Raw genomic sequence first — 16,834 nt, 5'->3', positions numbered from 1 at the left:
CTGGGATTGTAATTCCTGTAAAACCACCACTCAGCCCTCAGCACCATCATACCTTTCATAGGTGTAAGGCATACTGGGGCAGTACCCACCAAAAGAAACAGGGAGGGAAGCACTAAAGCCGATATCATGATACGCTGCTTGCCCATCCCTTCTGACAACCCCACTCCAGTGGTCATGCTCCCAGATGGCATGTTTACGCATTACAGGCAAGTCTGTAGGAAATTCTGTGATTTGTCTGGACTCATAAACACTCATTTTTAATGCTCCTCTCACGCCTTGGGGGTGATGCCCCCGTTGACCTCGAACCGCTTTTAACTGCACAGCTTCGGCCGTACAAGTTGAGGCATCAAAAGTCTCTTTGACCAAGGACAGTAAAGGGGAAAGTGCATAAACTACACGTAAGAAATGAAGCCCAATGATACTATGGCACCAGAGACATTATGGGCAAATCGGGAGAAAGATTATGGCACAAAACATATATATTTCATTGAGAAACAGTAAAAGCCAAAACAAGCCAAAACAGCAAGTGTTAGGACTATGAAGAGTGGGGTAATCTAACGGTCTGGTTCTGAGTTCAAACTGACTGTCGCAGTGCTTAACTTCTTTCCACAAAGAAGGTTTTGAAAATTTCTCTAACGCTTTCATTTAGCCTTGTCTTGGAAATACCAGTCGACGCATTGGTAACATTTATTTCCACACGCAAAATACTTAAGATGTGATTTATATGTAGCTATACCAGGGTTCAAGCTGAAATTTTTCATGTACTTTATACCTTTTCTTTAATCTTCATTTGATAAAACACTATTCTTTCTGTGCCAAATAGAGAATGCAGCATAGAAATGTAAAACACGTGCACCTAACTCTGTTTTCCTCTTGTTTAATCCTTTTGTTGTTTGTTACCGCATTCGGCAAAATATAATAACATTCAGATATGTATTTCAAATTCAGATGTTTCGGTCTGTGTGTTGTTATTCAAAGGCAATGTTTCTTATTATTTTGTATATTCTTACATAACCAAAAAAAAAAAAAAAATTCCAGTTTTCATTACGCAGAAAAATTTTTCACAAAAAAATGCAACCGGGGCCTTCAAAAAGACATTAATTTCAGTGTCGCATTCTCAAGATTTCACAACCCCCGAATTCAAGCAAACGTACCTCCTTTTCGACTGAATCGAAAACAAGGTTAACGTTCAACTGCTTACATATACGACTACGAGGTTATGCGTGAACCCAACACAGCGCTTTACACGACGGCTGACATCAACCGTTACCCATGACGCTGTCTGTTCCATTTGTAGTTGCTGTACAGGAAGCGGCGCTGTAGTGATTAGTTCCACTGCGATGAAAACTGGACATTGGAGGAAGACTGGAATTGATGTCTGCTGAGGAGTGTGACGGGTAACTCTGTGGGTGAGAGAGACTTTCTGAGAGAGTGACACAGCAGTGTGGCATACACATTCTGCTACAGTGACAGAAGACAGATCTACAACTTGACCGAAAATGCCCCGAGGACAGAAACAAGGCAGAGGTACAGGGATCAGCAGCGGAAACGCAGGGAAGAGCTACAGGAACGAGACACTCACAAGCCTCTCGTGCGGATGTAGGCCGCAGTAGCTGCTGCTCTGGGGTCCGTGTGAGGAGTTTCCCAGCATTCCGCTGTAGCCCGGCTGGCTCATTCCACTGGAGGAGCTCCATGGGTCGGCGCTGTGGTGGCCATCTGGACAACCACAGGGCAAGGAGCAAAGAATGGATCTCTTTCAGTACATGCACTGCACACCAACTTGGAAAATGATAGTGTGCCCTGATTGATGTCTCAAGGTAATTGTTCATGATAATTTTTTTTGATGATTTCAGCAACGTAAATTTCTCTGCGCACTTTCTAATCAAAATGCTCACACATGCACCATTCATAGTACGGGATTCTGTCACCTTAGTTAATATGAATTTGAGAACATAAAGAGCTCAAGATTATGTTCTCAGTGAGAAATATTTCAATGGTTCGCTAAACTGGTTAAAGAGTTGGTGAAATTTGATAAAAGTGACACAAAGGGCGTTTTTTTTTTTTTTTTTTTGGCTGGTCACATATTAATTGGTTACACTGAGAGGCTTCTATAAACCTCATCGTAACAAGAAAATGTGTTCTAAAACATAAGTATCAATATAAAAACTTGACTTAAATGCAATTTCATGGCAACACTGACTTTGACTCTGTTACAGGTGGCATGGTGGCGCAACAAGTAGCACTGCTGCCTCACAGCGCCTGGGTGGTGCGAGAGAACGTGGGTTTGATCCCCACTCAGTTTGTGTGGAGTTTGCATGTTCTCCCCGTGTCTGCGTGGGTTTCCTCCCACAGTCCGAAGACATGCTCTTCAAGTTCCCCCATAGTGTGTGAATGACAGAGAGTGTGTGTGTTCCACTGATGAATGGATGAGTGACCAGTGTAAGTAGTGTATCTAGCAGTGTAAGTCACCACGGTGAATAAGGTGTGTGACCTGATAACACTACATAGAGTTCATTGCAAGTCGCTTTGGAGAACAGTGTCTGCCAAGTGAATAAATGTAACGTACAGTTAAGTTCTGCATCTACACGATGAGCTAAGACCCTGGGAGACAGAGTTACCTAAAAGTGAATAAAAGCTGACATCTATTGCTGAATAAACTTCCAGCTGTGACTCCTTGAATAAGGACAGATTATGACTGATCTTAAAACATAAACACTGACATAAAATATATAAAATTCCATCAGTTCACACTATGTACAAAAATAATCATCATTCAGTCACAAATGAAAGAATATGCAACAGAGGTAAGTACATGCAATAAGATAAATATACACAATATTATCATAGATGCAATTATTTAGACATTTATGATATAGGTCTAATATTTAGTTTAAATTAATCGAAGCTGAAAGGTACAAAGATGGTACAAAGTTATGCATAACTCATGCCCTGTGCTTGTTTACTGTGACCCACAGTGTTGTCACAGTGTACCCTTGCCCCTCCATACCTGGCATGAAAAAGGAGCTGGGGAAGGTGCTGCTCGAGGGTTTAGAGGAGGGGTACCCCGGCGAGTCACGGTTGTAGTCAGCAGTGGTGGCAGATGGAGCATATACCTGGATGACAGAAAGAAGCGGGTGTGGTTTAATCACAAACAAGGCTGTATTTTAGCACACACCGAGATGACATCAAAGCTACATTTTCAGATCTTATTTTTTAAAGTATACAGAGAATAAAGGCAGGAGTCACAATTTATTTCCCCAGTTTGTGGTCATGAGGTGTTCTGCCTGTTAGACCCATCGTGCCACGTTGCACTTACGAGACCACAAGGCCATGATGTAACGCAGAAAAAACTTCGAGGCACAAAACTGTTACAGCAGCTTTTCCCAACCAAAAAAAGTAACTTGATGGAAAGCAGCTAGGAGTGTCAAGAGATGGCCTACAGTAACACCCTCTCCCTGAATTCAGTTCCACTGCAGCAGTTAAATCTGTGAGCAATCACTAGCTGACCATTGCTGAAACAACATAAATAGGTACAGTAATTACTAAAGGATGTTTTTAAAATTTTGTATAATTCTTCAAAAGCTGTCTACCGTGCCATCAGAGCTGTTTAAAAAGTTAAAGCGATGCGTGGAGTGAATACCTTCATATAACTTACTCGGTATAAAACGATTTTAATTTCCATTTCTATTGTGTGCTATTATAACTTCAAAAGATGACTGGAATAATAAATGAAAACGCTATGTGTTATTTATTTGGGCAACAAATGCAATATGGACACAGACTGCCTCACGTGGGAGAAACACATTTTCCATCTTGGTTGCTCATACCGAAGCCACTGGCAAAGGATTGTGGGACAGCGCAAACCATTGTGACATGCAAAGTGGACATATGGGAGATTTGTCCTTCCCATGATACACCTTGCACTGGGTTGGGAGTATAAACAGCGATCATTGCATTGCCTGTGAAAACTATTAACCCCAAAGACAGGAATAAATTAGCAATCTTTTCCTTTCTTGCCACCCAGGAGGTTGAGACACGGAGAGGGGGAAAAGACGTTATTTGTCTGATAATAAAACCATATTCAAAGGTGGGCTGCCAACTCGCACACATGCACCATGCCAACAACTCAGAAAATATAGGGAGTAAGAGAGTGCGATGTAGTGGCGATGATAACATTTCAACATGTACTGCGATGTTGGAGCAGCATCGACAGCAGTGAGCGGCGTGCTCTGGGAGCGAAACGGAAAGATCTGAACCTCGACCGAGAGACTCGGGCCGGGGACGGAACCTGACCGTACCTTCCGTGAAACCAACCAATGCAAAAATGTGGGCAAATAAATACGGCATGAATAGAAACCATATTCCGAGAGTTTCCTTTATTTGTACCTGATGCCAAGAAATAAATCTAGCCAATATGACTGGAATTCTGCAGGAGTCTTTCCTATTAACATCTTTCACAATGAACTACTTGCACTGTCAGTGTCAGTCTTCATTTTATTCGCTACTAGCTGAACGCCAAACTGTCAAGATTCATGACGACCACTGATGTTTGTCCATCTTACTTTAGCTGATTACACAGTGCTTTGTTTATCATTTCTAAACATTACACAATGTAACGGAAATTCTATTGTCGATTTTTTCTGCATGATTATTCACTTTTGTTAGATTAAGTGTACTTGTGGCATTTGTTCATATTATATGTTAGTTTTAAGAAAAATCTTCAACATTCTTGACATTAGCAAATTTTGGCGCTGGATTCCAGTACCTTTTAGGATCTGATGCTTTCTAGATTGTTCTGGTGCCTTCTAGAATCTTCCAAAGGCTAGAAAGTACCAAACTAAAGCTGACACTGTAGAAGAACTATTGGTATTTTTATAATCGGTAAACTTTGACGAATCATAATCAACGCAAAAATCGACATGAGTAAGAACTTTGAAAAATTTTGTTGCGTTGCGTTATAAATTAAACGGATAATAACGGAAAGGAGACGGGCAGAACATTTACATCTACTTTGGATATGATATTCGCAGTCAGCTATTGCTTCTGCAAAAGTCTGTCGTGGCGAACATCTGGTGACCTCGCAACCCTTCCCTGACCTCTCCTGTGTCTCCTCACCTGCCGGTGTCAAAACAAAATATCTCCCGGTGGGTGGTTAACTGTATCAGGACCAGTGAGGGCGCGGGCTTCTGGAGTCTGTGACAGCGCTGCTTCAAAGAGGTTACAGGTCATGTGGGGCGAGCGCAGCTTGTTAGCTCCGAAATGACAAACCCCAAACTGAAAGGAGAACATTTCGTAATACAGGCCTGCTAAGAGCTGCGCTGGGATTGAAACAAAGAAAATATATAAATAAATAAATAAAAATCACCGCACTGAGCTAAGAAAACCAAATAAAAATGCATGTGATTTATATTTGCCTGAAAGGAGCCAGGAAACCCCCCCCCCCCCGACCCCAAACCTCCAACCCCCAACCCCCAACCCCAGCCGCTCTGCTCCCAGCCAGCCAGCTGCACCTGTGCAGGGCCCCAGCGGCAGCACCTCACCTCTAACACGCAGCAGACTGGGCCCCCGGGGCCGCACTGGGACAGAGGGATGGGGGACGAGAGAGGGATGGGGGACGAGGGAGGGAGGATGGACCGAGCACGGCTGAGAGACACGAGGCAGAATGCGAGAGAGCAAAAAGAGCACAGAAGCACTTGAGCAGTAAAATTCATCTCCTCTATAGTAATGTACCTTCATGCGGAAAAACTGCTTTTTTGGAAAGTGGCTGAACTTGCACGGTTTATTGCAAACATTACCTTTATGACTAGCTATAATCTTGGTCAAAGTCTTTTTGCTTCCAGCACGCTCTCTTCCACACTTCGGCCTCTGGCCGTCACCGCGCATCCCACAGAACGCACATGCAACTTGTGCACTTCGCTTTGTTCGGGACCAAGCTCAGACAGCAGCTCCGAAGGTTAACTGCAAACCTTGATTTGGACCACATGTTGAGCAAAAGGTGCTGTGTGGTAAGGGGTGGCGGATGGGGGACCTGCTGATGGATTGCGCAACACCGAAAAACAGACAACATCTCTGTGCTTCTCAGTGCATTAGGGCGGGTGGGAGAGCAGGAGAGGGAAAAATCCGGAAGGAAATCCCACCCACCTCACCCTGGCCTTCATTCTATCAACCTGCAATTGCAATAATGTACTCCAGATGCAGCCTTCCTTCCAGAGCTTTCTCACAGTGCAGACATGCAAGAGGCCTGGGGCCTGGCATTACCATTAAATGGTAATTGATTCCACATGAGCCACAAAGGAAAACCAAAAGAGAGGAAAGCATATGCATCCCCACTCCCACACACACACACACACACACACACACACACACACACACACACACACACACACACACACACACACACACACACAGAGAGAGGCTCCCTCAGGAGACTGTGCTTCCTGTTGCTCGATTATTGCGCACCATGCAAAGACAAGTGTGCACCTGTGACTCCGAGAGGCAACACTTAACCCAGACCTCCGTAAAGCCTGTGCAGAGTCTCCGTGAGGGAAAGGTATAAAACTGCATCACATGAGAAGACTGGAAGCGAAAACTGGACTTGGTATCAAAGGGCAATGGCTTCAAACTGCAAGAGCACATTTGCCGTGGTCCCAAACACTGCACTATACGACAGGCAGTAGCTAGTGGTAGTGTAAGCAATAGTGTTCACGGCTGTCAGCTCGCAACCTGAACATCTCCGGTTCAAATCCCATCCTTTGCCTTTGATCACAGTACTTACCCTGAACTGGTACAGTAAGATTGCCCTGTTGTATAAATTGGTAAACCATTATAATGATCCGGTTGTAAATTTGCGCCAAAGTGACTAGCCTACCCCCACCGAAGGTTTTTTGTTTTTTTTTTTTTAATTATACCCCACACCAAAGGTATCAACAGTGCAGGGGTAAAAAAATAAAAGGCACATAAGCTGTTTCGAATAAAGGTGTCTGCTAGGCCAATAAATAATGTAATGTGTCCTAGTTTCTGACATAGAATACTGACATTCATACCGAGTCCTTGCATATCATTCTGGCCACACTTTTGCTCTTCATCAACAAGGACATGAATATTTCTTTTAAATTAGAAGGAATTCCAGCTTCAGTGTAAAAGCATGTCTGCTCTAAAGGGGATCGCTTCATAGACAGTCAAAACACATGGACAAGGTAGTACTCTCAAGAATAGAACATGATGAGACACTAAGAAATGAAAGCATAGCTGCAAATGATTATTTTCACATGACAGAATAAATACAGTGAGAAGGCCTGTTTGCGGGCAACTGAACCACCCATAGCAGCTGAACACATAAGGTAAACTAAACTAAAGGTACATACCGAACTATGCCATGCCGTGCCGGCCGTGCCATTTCCTGGACGCTCTTTTTTCCACATCCTATGAAGTCAATTTTCCCAAGTGATACAGTGAGCCTCACACAGGAGGAGCTGCTCCACGGCATTTTTGGGACGCGTTTCTGATGAAGCAGCCTTTCTAAGGCTTTTCCATCTAGGGCAGCTCGGCTAGGGCAACCCTGTGACTTTCTCCACAGCCAGCTTCAGAATCTTCTAGGTTGAACCTCCATCGAATTCAAGGTCAGCATCAAAATGTGTGCGATCTTTAAATCCATAAACTCACACACTGTTCGGTTACATAATGAATCACTGGAAAGACATAAATATGCTCAATGTGTACAGGGCCTGGCCTTGGCCTGGGAAAAGTGGGGGAAAATGACATTTGTGTTTGATGAAGTATGTTTCCTGGTCACTACAGATGTCTTTAACCATGTCAAGATTCATGGTCCCTTTTATGCCTGGGTGACAGGTTCAATATGGACATGATAGGGCAAGAACAGGACACAATGTCAATAATTAAAGGCTGCCCACATTTAAAACTTTGTCACCATATTGTGTCTCAACTTGAGCTTTCTTGGCACTGCTGGTATAATTTACATTGATTTTATAATTAATACAGAGCAAACTACTGAGAAGCTGTCAAGTGCAACTTTTGTACGTATAAGGATGTACTGTATAATGGAGCCCACGACCGAATAGCACGCAAAGATTATTTCTGCATCGCTGCCCAGATGATCGAGAGTAAATCAGACAAAACAGCCACTGAACCAACAATGAATCAGACAAAGGCAAAAACTACATGAATCAAGGTGAAATCTGTCTGAAAACAGCACAATTCAAGTTTTCATACTTCATTTTACAGAATAACCTGCTTAGAATTCAATTGTTGATACGGATAAACTTCTTCGATGGAGCAAAAAAAAAAAAAATCAGAGCAGATAAATAACATCTTTTAAGGAAGTAAGTTGTGATAAGATGGTTATCATCTGCCTGTGTTTCTTACCTTCCACTAAGAAACTGGAAGTGTCAGCTACGCATTTCAAAGCGGTACGTATAAAATACTCATAGAATGGGAAATGGGGGGGGGGGGGGGGGGTTATCCAGAAAATAATCATTCCCAAGTACAATTTTTTTAAATTACCTGTCTTTTCAGTGTCTATTACCAATTCCCCCTGCCAGTTATTCTCTCATTGACAACAGCTGCACAAACAGCCATAGTCTCAACAAAACACCTTTGGTATTACCTATCAGACCTATAAGTATGTTTAGTGTAACTTCACAACAGATTTTTCCCATCAATCTTTGAGCAAATGTGACACCTTGCGCCATGAAACAGACTGCAGAAGAAGACCTGAAGGAGGATGCAACTGGCCACTCCCAATGATGTCACTTAAGCAGCAAACGCAAGTCAGCTGAGAAACCAAATTAATCATTTCCTGTTACGGGCTCAGCCTGTAGAGAGGAGAAGCTCTGAAACACACCAAAGCCACAGTCATAAACAAACATGTCAATACAAAGAGACCCAGAGTATGAAAGCCTTGGCACCGGCCGCCTCCCTCTGTTCGCTGTACGTGCAAACGGGCAGCGGCAGCAGAAAGAAAGCAGCGGTGCGCCGCACGGGCGGACGGAGCTTCAGCCCACTCCGTCCTGGGTGGACTGTGGCGTGCGCCGTCCCTACAGGGATTATGGAGCTATGGAGACATTTAGAGACTTAACCGGAAAGCCTAAAAGGTCGCTCTCTTACAGGCCAATTTTCCAGATGATTATACCCAAGTGAGACCCAATTCAATAAAACATGAAAGCCTGGGCTTGTGTTTCACAATAAATAAATAATAAAAATAAAAACTAAAACACTTTGCTAACAAGGCATGCACACTTTTCTCTGTCTGTATGTCCTTATCCTGCCCCCCAACCCAACTGTGTTATCTGTGTCGGCGGTCACACGATGAACAACTGTAGCCCGAAGAGCAAAGTCTCAGTCTTTATTTTCCCCTTCTTTTCAGTCTTTCAGTTACTCTAAAAAAGATCCACTGTTGCGCACAAGGGTTGGACTGGATCCTGCTCTCCAGTGGGTCTGGGGTTCGAGTCCCGCTTGGGGTGCCTTGCGACGGACTGGCATCCCTTCCTGGGTGTGTCCCCTCCCCCTCCGGCCTTACGCCCTGTGTCACCGGGTAGGCTCCGGTTCCCCGTGACCCCGTATGGGACAAGCGGTTCAGAAAATGTATATGTGTGTGTGTGTGTGTGTGTTGCGCACAACACATTGGATGGAGAGAAAATTAGAGACACAACTAGAAATAAAAAGTGCATTTTAAGCATCCGAAACCAAACATATAGTTCCACCTGATGAATAGCTTGTTAAATTAACTGCTCATTTCCAGAAAGGATCTAGATCGAGGATGAAGATATATATGCGGGGTGCGGTGGCGTGGCGGGTCTGGGGTTCGACTCCTGCTTGGGGTGAGCAGCAGCTCTGTATTTCTCCCTGTGTTTGCCTCCCCCAACATGCAGAGGAAGGACCTGGCAACCTACTCCTGTTCCTCCCTTGACTTGCCTTGGAAACCATGCGAGTGGTCGCTATGGGTCAGGTCTGACTCGGCACCTTGCAAGCATGCATATTATATACAGTATATAGACTATACATTTGTGTATATTATATATATATATACACACACGCACACACAGAACGAAATGTGTGCTTATTGTGGCAACAACACATTGTGCTGTCTTAACATCATTACATAGCTAAAGAAACATTAATGAGTGTTATGCTGTGGAAACTGTATGAGTGGATATAAATAAACGCATCAGAGCTTCGGAGAGCTGATTATATGAGAAGATCGGCCCGCAGGACAGTGCTCCAGCTGCATGTATATGGTCATCTGTAATTAAAGATGTTTGGAGCTGTTTGGATTTGAAGTGGCTTTGAAATGCCACTTACATGCTGCAAGTGAAACGTCGGGAGGTGGGGTGGGGTGGGGTGGGGTGGGGTGGGGACCACAGCCTTCCATGCAGACCAACTCCTCAAAAAAAAAAAAAAAAAAAAAAAAAGAAAAAAACGTTGCTTGTTTACACTGCTGTTTCCTAATGAATTCAAGATGGTGGCGAGGCTAAAGGAAACGCAGCCTGTGCCAAGACTGACTGATCAAAGAGATTCTATTCAGCAATTTTCAGTTTTTAATTGACCACCAATTAGATAAAATTAACCCAGGAAAGATTGGCCTCATTGCGGAGCAACGCGGGAGGGGTGAGAGGGAACGGCCACACAGACGTGCCACTGTTCAAGGGCGGAGGCGGGCCTTTCGCGGCACCGGAGAGCTCGTACCTGGCATCCAGGTTAATTAAGCGGCTCGGCTGCTACGGAGACGCACGCCTGTGCGGCAGCGGCAGGTTTCGAGTGTGCCCCGTGCGCGCGGAGCCGCTGCCAGGAGCACTCGTTGCTGGGGCCGGGGCCGGGGCCGGGGCCGCTGCATCTGCGCTACAGATGGTTGAGCAACGGCAAAGTTTGACGGAACCTTAAACAAATACAGACTCCTTCTTTAGAACCCCCCCCCCCCAGTGCATTCTGGGACAGCGGAGACTCCGCAAACAACACGCGCGCAAGAACCGGTCCTCCGAGAGTACTGACGGAGCGTCCCGAATTTCCAAATTTATCCGCAAGAAACGAATTTTCCGGTACAGATGTGACGGAGCAAAAGTGCGCGACGCAAGAATGCGACTGCATCGTTTAACAATTTCATTCTCTCCGGGAGGACAGGGGTTGTAAGCGGAGCTCTCGACATATTTCTGCGCTAAATGTATTTACAAAGAAAGGCTGCTCCTTTAAACAGGCCTCCGACGTTAAATTACCATACTGTATACCGTGGGCTCTTGTGCCGTTCTCTCTGGGTGCCCTCTTGTGGAACACACCTGTAATTTAATAGCTGCTCCAAACCGCCAAAGTGCAGGCAGCGTGGAGACGACCGTACTACTACTGTTAACAATAACAACATCAGTAATAATAATAATAATAACAACAACAACAGTGACAATAGTGCATAACTGTTATTAAATTAACAACCTACACAGTATTTCTGAGTGCATTTTTAATCCGCCTACCTCTGAATTTTCATTAATGGACTTTCACTAGTTGTAAAATATAGCAATCCAGAACAGAAGTTAATGTAAAAGCGGTTACACACACTGCAACAGAGGCAGTCTCAACGGCGTGAACGTCGCACGTACAACACACCGAGGACACAAAGAAGCAGACCAAAGAGAAGCCTGCGAGCTGAATGTTAGAGTGTAAATAAGGTTCAGTGTTATTTATTTATTTATTTTTACAAATCAATACGAGGATCATTTAGACAATGGAAGTTAACTGGACACATACCCGTTAAGAACAGGCAAGTCCTTAACGCAAACACTGCGGTGTAAATTAATTAAGGAAAAATATTGACAAAGTGGTCTTCCGTACAAATGGTTATCTACTTAACTCTGCTCTACCTAAATGAGGATTACTGCGGTACCGATCCACATTTACCTTAACGGTTGCTACACCAAGAGGTCTCGCGTGCTCACGTGTTTATTTAAGCCGAGCGCATAACAATCCTTCATTTTCTCAACACGTCCACTAGTAAACTGGCATGTTAAAACATACTGAAATAGCAGAACAGGTGCTTTTGTTAAACTTTTACTGAAATACTCGTCCTTGTCTTGGTTATTGGGCTATTCGCCAACACCGAGCCCTACAACCCGGCCACCTTTCTCTCTCTCTCTCTCTCTCGCATGCACCGAAAACCCACTCATTTTAATGAGAGAAATGAGAACCACAAATGAGCTTTTACTGTAGACATTAACGCAGTTTATGAAAGCCCCTCAAGGCAGGGAAAACAGGAAACAGCTCCTGGCGTTCCACAGTACAGTGGCAGGAACCATCTTCAATGCCTCGCTTAATAAGGTCTAGTGTGTTCCAGAAAAAAGGGTGTCAGCTGAAGTGTTCCACTACAAAACATACCTACACAAAATAGCGGCCCAGCAAAACAATCCTGATGAATGATTTCATATGTCATTAACAGCAATGAAGGGTCATTGTTGAGTCTCTCAGTTGTAGCGCTACACTACGTGGGAGCATGAAATCTCGATAGAGTATGAATCTGGGTACCACAAGCAAGCGACTGTAGCATGAAAAGCCAAGCTGTAACCAAAAAAGGAGGGAAAAAAAATCGTATTTCCACAGGTGACAGGTTTCTAGGCATCTTTCCTTCTCTTCTGTTCTTTGTTAATTGTTATTAGAAAAAGCTTACAAGGTCTAAAGTTTTGGCAAGTGACCACACTATTTTCTTTTCCTAATGTAATTTAATTACCGCCATATGTCAGGCTCTGCCAAGGCTTGTTACTGTTCTCCAGCTTTCTGAAATGATGCTCTGTCAAGAAGCTGTTGATATACACAGAAACGCGCTACCTACGCACATATTTACAGGCTGACGAAATGCGTGGAACTTTCATGAAGCTCGTATAATTTTAATTCCTTATTTATTTATCTATCTATCTAAAGATCTGCAAGGGTTTCATGAATTTGACTGAAAAATTTATACGGGTACGGGGGGAGAAAAAAAACCTGTCAAACAAGTGGTAGTGTAAATATGATTCACACTGCTACTATGAATATTATTACTAATGCCAAAAGCAATGGGCAGTGTCATCCCACATCTGTGTAGCATCTGCAGACATTTAGGCGGAAATGTGGATGACAATATTGCTCGCACATGCTTGTTCACATGTGCACTGCACTGCTTGTGCGGAGCGTGAACCGCCACATGACGGTCGGAAGGAGAACGGGCCGTCAGACAGAACCCGCCCCGCTATTTGGCCTCTGGGTCCTGTACACACCTTGGGCTCCCGCTGTTTGGTCTACGCAAAGTGCGTGAGCTCGGCTGCCTAGCCCGCCGATTGGGTGCCGTGCTCTAAACGAGGTGGCGACACGCGGAGGAGCTACTGCCCATGGGCAGGCAGGTCTACCCTGTGCCCATCGTGTTCTCCATATGCGTACATTCTCCTCCAGCACTGACACACACGAGCGCAGAGTTAAGCGAGACCTCATCTGGCATTTGTGCAGAATGCGGTAAATCTACACCGTAGCACAGAGTCCAGAATAGACAATGCGCCAAATCAATTTTTAAGGATTACTCAAAAAGATAGAGGAAATCTGGAATGATTTAGCCAGAACTCCTCTGGGTCTTTGGAAATCTAATCTTGTGAAAGTGGAAAAAAACAAAAATAATGGTGGGGCTTGTGAGACATACTCATGTCAGTCCATTTGAGGATATGTGGAATTAAGGCACATATTGATATGAATACAAATACAGGACATGATGTTAGATGGAGTTTTTTTTTTTAAAGCTTCGTGTAGATTAAAAGGTACAGAATATGACACAGAAAGAGGTAAGGATTAAGTATTAACTTATGAGGACAGGTACATGAACACTGACAGCCACTTAATTGTGATGAAAAATAATCTTTGGATGGCAGAATTGAGAGTGATCCTGAAGTTATATAAAGCAAATTCCTTTATAGGAGCATCGGTAGTCAGTGGCTCTTTCCTAAGCCTTGAAGACAACCACATATCCTTATAACCATCTTGCCCCAGTGTGTATTTCTGTCACAGCTACACACGTGTAGCCCAGTGACAGAGCGTGCATGCTGGGCACAAACCCCTGGGTCTCTGCGGTCGGCTCTGGGAAGCTCTGCTTGGTCACCACCCTTTCTGTGTCGTCGTCATTTTGGAAGCACAGCTCCGACCCCACTCCTCATACAAATGGCACTTTCACCCTTGCCAGCAAAATACCGCCCCCCCCCCCCCCCCCGCCTTCCCTCCACCCTGCAACGGGCTTGTCGGAGTGTGAACAAATGTGTAGCAACAACTTTACACGATCAACCCGAAACCGAGCGCACTGGCTTCACGCACTGAAAAGCAGCCTTACACATAAAAGCAGAGGAACCCAATTGGGAAAATTCAGTTTAAAAACTTCAAAACAAGAAGGACAAAAACCAGCGTTTCTAAAACCTTTTCTTCGTCATCCTATAATATGTGCATTCCAAGAAATAAGCGTAAAATGGAGAAATATTAAACACAGTAAAGCCAGACACGTACATCTACACTTAATTTCTGTTAACATGCAGCCCTCCTGGATTTAAAAAAAAAAAAAGAAAAAAAAAAGTCTGATTTCATCTCAAGGACTGATTTAATAATGAACATATGGATCCAGCTTCACTAGACTACAGAATGAGGCCCACATTATTTGGCACAGATTGTTATAATAAAACCACTAAGATCAAAGACATGATTACTTCAGCATTTTTAAACTTTTTCCCCCCATGTTGCTATTCCTGTACTTTTGATATAAGAGTCAAATTCTTTTACACATCCTGTGTATCGATGGATTCTCGGCAAATCGCCACTAAACGCAAGTTTTCAGAAACGTAGTTATGGATTACGGGTATCACTGGAAAAATGCAGAAAACACTGACATTTGCCTTCAGGTCTCTGGACAGGCAATTTCCAGGCACTGCCTAGTGTACACAAGATAAGTGCACAAGCATCCAAGCAGACTGTCTGGCGAGCACAAAACACATTGCTCTTAAACAGAACTTAAGAGATCAAACAAATTTAATAATACAAATAATACAGTAATAGTGTATATTTAATATAAATTTAATACATTTAAAATCCTTATAAGTACACGGCATCCTTAAAAACCATTTAAAAAAAGCTAAACGTATGGTAATTGAAAAAAAAGACATATACTACGAAAATACAAGGGTTTTAAAATGTACAAGATATTTTCACTCTGAAAAAAATGACAATTAAAGAAAAAGTGGAAAAATGAAGAACAACAACAATAATAATTACCTGCATTATTTGCAAAATAAAGGACTTAAGCAATTCTGTGGAAATGGACTTCCATTATAAAAAAAATACTACAGCCAGAAATAGTCAACAAAAATGAACAGTCACCAAAAGGGTTATGAGAAGCAGGAAAATGTTTATAACTGCTTTATTACGGGGGCTGGCTTAAGGTGGTCCTCAGACAATGCGTTCCTTTGAAACGCACCACAAAACGACCAGGCGATGACTTATTTAATCAGGATTTGTTCCCTCTTGACAATAGATCCCTTTTCAGTTCCTGAATGAAGGGGTAAATGGTTCAATAAGAACAAGTGTGTCCTAGGCACAATCCAGGGCTAAAACGGTGTAAATCACATCGCAGTAGGATGACAATGGGTTCTCCTCACACGGTCTTTAGTGTGCTTGTCTTTTTTCCCACATATCACAGAAGCACTGGTACATAGATGCTAGAAAAAAAGTACACATTTTTCCCCCGTGAACAGTTTAATCATATAATGTACAGAGTCGAGAAATAAGCAGTAAGTGTTGGTTCTGTAGTTGCTGCTTCATGGAATACTATGAATCTGTGTACATGGATATCAAGAATATTACAGAAATTCTTCAAAAATGACAGGCATAAAATTTCACCTGCCCTAGACATCAATAACTGGAAATTCTAGTGCCACAACATTCGACATATATAATAAAATCAAGAAAAACTTCAGTAACAATATGAATGAATTGCTAGTATACTGTACTGTTGCTTTTAAAATATAACTTATAGAAACAAATAAGAAACTGGTTTAGAAGGTATTTGAAGGATATAAATATATTTCCTCGGATTTTATGAGTGGAATATGCAATAAGAAAAAATCCTAAGAAAAATTACTTTGTTTATTAATTTTATGTCAGTTAACATAATTATTGCTAATTATCAAAAAATGTTTCCAAATTAATGAATGTGAATTATATATTTCCATGTAGAAAGGAGTATTGGGCTTTAAAGTTTTCTTAAAGTGAAGACAAAAATACACACTAAAAATGCAAAAATAGATATTTCAAATTAATAACTGTCTAAAAATCTTAAGTGCGTGTAAACACATCAATATATAAATGTAAAATGCTGCATTCAAACAAGAATAGCAACATGATTACCATTAAATATTTAAATTAAACTTGGTGGCTTTGATGTTTAAAAAAAAAAAAAAAAAAAAGGGAAACCCGGTGCATCCATTTCTGAACTTAGATCAGCTGGAGAACATTTAAAATTGCATGAAAGGCACACAGGGCGTGCATAGGGTGCAGTTACTATGGATGCCGCCTTCCACAAACACGAAGTCGGCTGAATTAAATTTTTGGTGGTGACCCAAGTCGGCTCCATATTGTGTACAATAGCAGCCACAAGGGCGGGTGTGATGTGTCGCATGCGAAACCCTCTGTGCATCCCATTCACTGCAATCCCACACTGGGAAACACTCTTTTTTTACAGTCTATTTTTACATATCGATTCCATAGAGCTAAGATAAAATCATCATGAAACAGGTCATTCCTGAGGTTGCCGTTGTGCTATAAAATCTTCAGCCTACGTTTT

The 16,834-nt window shown here is 42.8% G+C and overlaps 1 protein-coding gene across 14 annotated transcripts in view; it reads right to left on the bottom strand.

Annotated features, from left to right (window-relative positions):
* Window positions 1-16,834, bottom strand: part of tcf4 (transcription factor 4) — a 142,207-nt gene that overhangs the window by 25,955 nt on the left and 99,418 nt on the right. For all 14 annotated transcript variants that reach the window (XM_018752112.2, XM_018752122.2, XM_018752083.2 and 11 more), the window contains 3 exons: window positions 3,008-3,113; window positions 1,583-1,716; window positions 1,271-1,403 (listed from right to left, as the gene is read on the bottom strand). In XM_018752112.2, the coding sequence (XP_018607628.1) occupies window positions 1,271-1,403; window positions 1,583-1,716; window positions 3,008-3,113 (373 nt within the window). The remainder of the gene's footprint in view (window positions 1-1,270; window positions 1,404-1,582; window positions 1,717-3,007; window positions 3,114-16,834) is intronic.

This window comes from Scleropages formosus, chromosome 6, assembly GCF_900964775.1.
Source record: "Scleropages formosus chromosome 6, fSclFor1.1, whole genome shotgun sequence".
NCBI classification, from domain to species: Eukaryota; Metazoa; Chordata; class Actinopteri; order Osteoglossiformes; family Osteoglossidae; genus Scleropages; species Scleropages formosus.
This window is presented reverse-complemented; position numbering and strand designations above follow the sequence as displayed.